This window comes from Colossoma macropomum, unplaced genomic scaffold (assembly GCF_904425465.1).
Source record: "Colossoma macropomum unplaced genomic scaffold, Colossoma_macropomum, whole genome shotgun sequence".
Lineage (NCBI taxonomy): Eukaryota > Metazoa > Chordata > Actinopteri > Characiformes > Serrasalmidae > Colossoma > Colossoma macropomum.
This window is the reverse complement of record NW_023494795.1, coordinates 43,412,559-43,414,546: the sequence shown is the minus strand read 5'-3', so window position 1 is coordinate 43,414,546 and position 1,988 is coordinate 43,412,559. Positions and strand designations below refer to the sequence as shown.

The 1,988-nt window shown below is 36.8% G+C and overlaps 1 protein-coding gene across 1 annotated transcript; it reads right to left on the bottom strand.

Moving 5' to 3' along the window:
• Positions 1-675: 675 nt before the first annotated feature.
• On the bottom strand, positions 676-1,680 carry LOC118816331 (trace amine-associated receptor 13c-like). The gene has a single exon (XM_036582854.1). The coding sequence runs from the start codon at positions 1,678-1,680 to the stop codon at positions 676-678; it is 1,005 nt and encodes a 334-aa protein (XP_036438747.1).
• Positions 1,681-1,988: the final 308 nt, after the last annotated feature.

Here is a 1,988-nt window from a genome sequence, read left to right as displayed (position 1 = left end):
CTTCTTTATAAACTTCTGAAAACGGGCTTCACTTTCAAGGGTTGTGGGTGATGGAACTGGATCGGGCTTATTTTATCCACTATCTGATTCATTAAAATGCGCCTGGATCGGCTCCGTCTCTGGATGCAGACGTCACTATTTATGTCTGTACAAGTCCAGAAGGGTTTCCCATAATCTCTGCAGTGATGAAAAGGGAACACTATGTTTGTGTTTCACATTTTTAAGTAAAGTGAGCACATATTTTGTGAAATACAGTTATAATCATAATAGATTTTAGCATTCCATGGTGCAGTAGAATTTCCACCTTTAGTAGTTTGAAATAATTTTCAAAACCCTAATAACTAATGCAACAATAAACAAATGCTTGTTCTGCCTGATATTGTGTCCAAACTAACTTCAGTTGGCAGGAGTATGTCAGTATGGCCACAGCGAGAGATACAGGGTCAAACAAATACTATGAACAAAGGACCAGTGATGACAACAAAACTACAGATAGTTTTTATTGATAGTGTATTTTTAGATTATATGTGTCCAGAACAATGACATTATTTAATTGTATGCTAATTTCAGGATAAAACTAAAGGGTAAGTCTGCCTCTGGAAGTTCCAAGTGAAAGTGAGTGATCTAAAAAAAACAGATCTCTTTTTTTTCATATAGATATTCCATAAAGTCATACTATGATTTTACCCATTTCATTCCTCGAAGCACATTCATCAGCGCTGAATCTGTTCTGAATATCTGAAAAGTTAAAATGACTTTAGTACACCTTCTAAACCATGGATAAAACAAAGCATAAATTACTGGATTGATAGTTGAGTTCAGATATAGAAGGATCACCAAATTATGAAATGATGCTGTTTCTACTGCATTACTCACTAAAGTATTAACAAAGTACGGAAATAAACAAGCCAAAAAAACAGCCACTAAAATGCTGAGTACTTTTGCTGCTTTTCTCTCAGACTTCATTGAGTCCATCCTGTTCTTTGAGCCCTGAGTATTACTGTGCAGGTTAAGCTCTCTAATAGCATTTGCATGCTTCTTGGCAATGATGAAAATTAGAAGATAAAATATGATTATCACAGAACAAGGAATAACAAAAACAAAGACAAGATCAACCAGAGACCAGACCTCGTGTAACACAATGAGGCACTGTTCTGGACACAGTATCAGACCTATGGAGTTTCCATTAAAGTAAAGAAGTGATGAGTTGTAAGACAGTAAAACAAACCAGTTACATAAAATCACAGTACAAGCTTTGCTTACGGTTATGTTTTCAGTGTAGAGAAAAGGGTTTGAGATGGCAATATACCGATCAACAGCAATAAGAGCAACGTTGTATATTGATATGCTTGTGACAAAAAAGGAGATTAATACAAAAAACACACAGATAGCTGGTCCAAAAATCCAGCATGATTCAGTCAATCGACTTAAATGGAACGGCATCACAAAAACTCCAACCACAAAGTCTGACACAGCCAGAGAGAGGATGAGCATGTTAGTCGGTGTGTGGAGCTGCTTGAAGTGGCAAACAGAGATGATGATGAGCAGATTTCCACACACTGTTAGCAGAACAGCAGCAGCTGCACACACACAAAGTAACACATAAACAGGAGACACAGATCTCTCTGGACAGGAGAACTGTAAACAGGGATCAGTTTGGTTAACCTCCATTAAATTCATAGATTAAATTGTGCTCAAAGAAACAAATCAATTTTTCAGCTCCTCCTGAGGTGTTGTGATTTCACTGGTTCCAGCTCAGCTTCATGATGAAAAGAAATGTCTGCTGGGCAGACAAAAGCTCTAATATTTATACAGAATAAATATTAGCTCACACCCACTTGATACATATGATGTAACTCAGGGGTTTTCAACCCTTTTTACCCCAAGGCCCACCTGTTAATAAATACAAAGAATATCGGTCCACAGGAAAACCAAAATCAACTTTTTGAATAAAATTTTTCTTTTCTTGAGTGCTGAAACTGAAAACC

Excerpts from the sequence above, each read along its gene's own strand:
- LOC118816331 (XM_036582854.1), bottom strand. The coding sequence starts at position 1,680 with ATGAATTTAATGGAGGTTAACCAAACTGATCCCTGTTTACAGTTCTCC.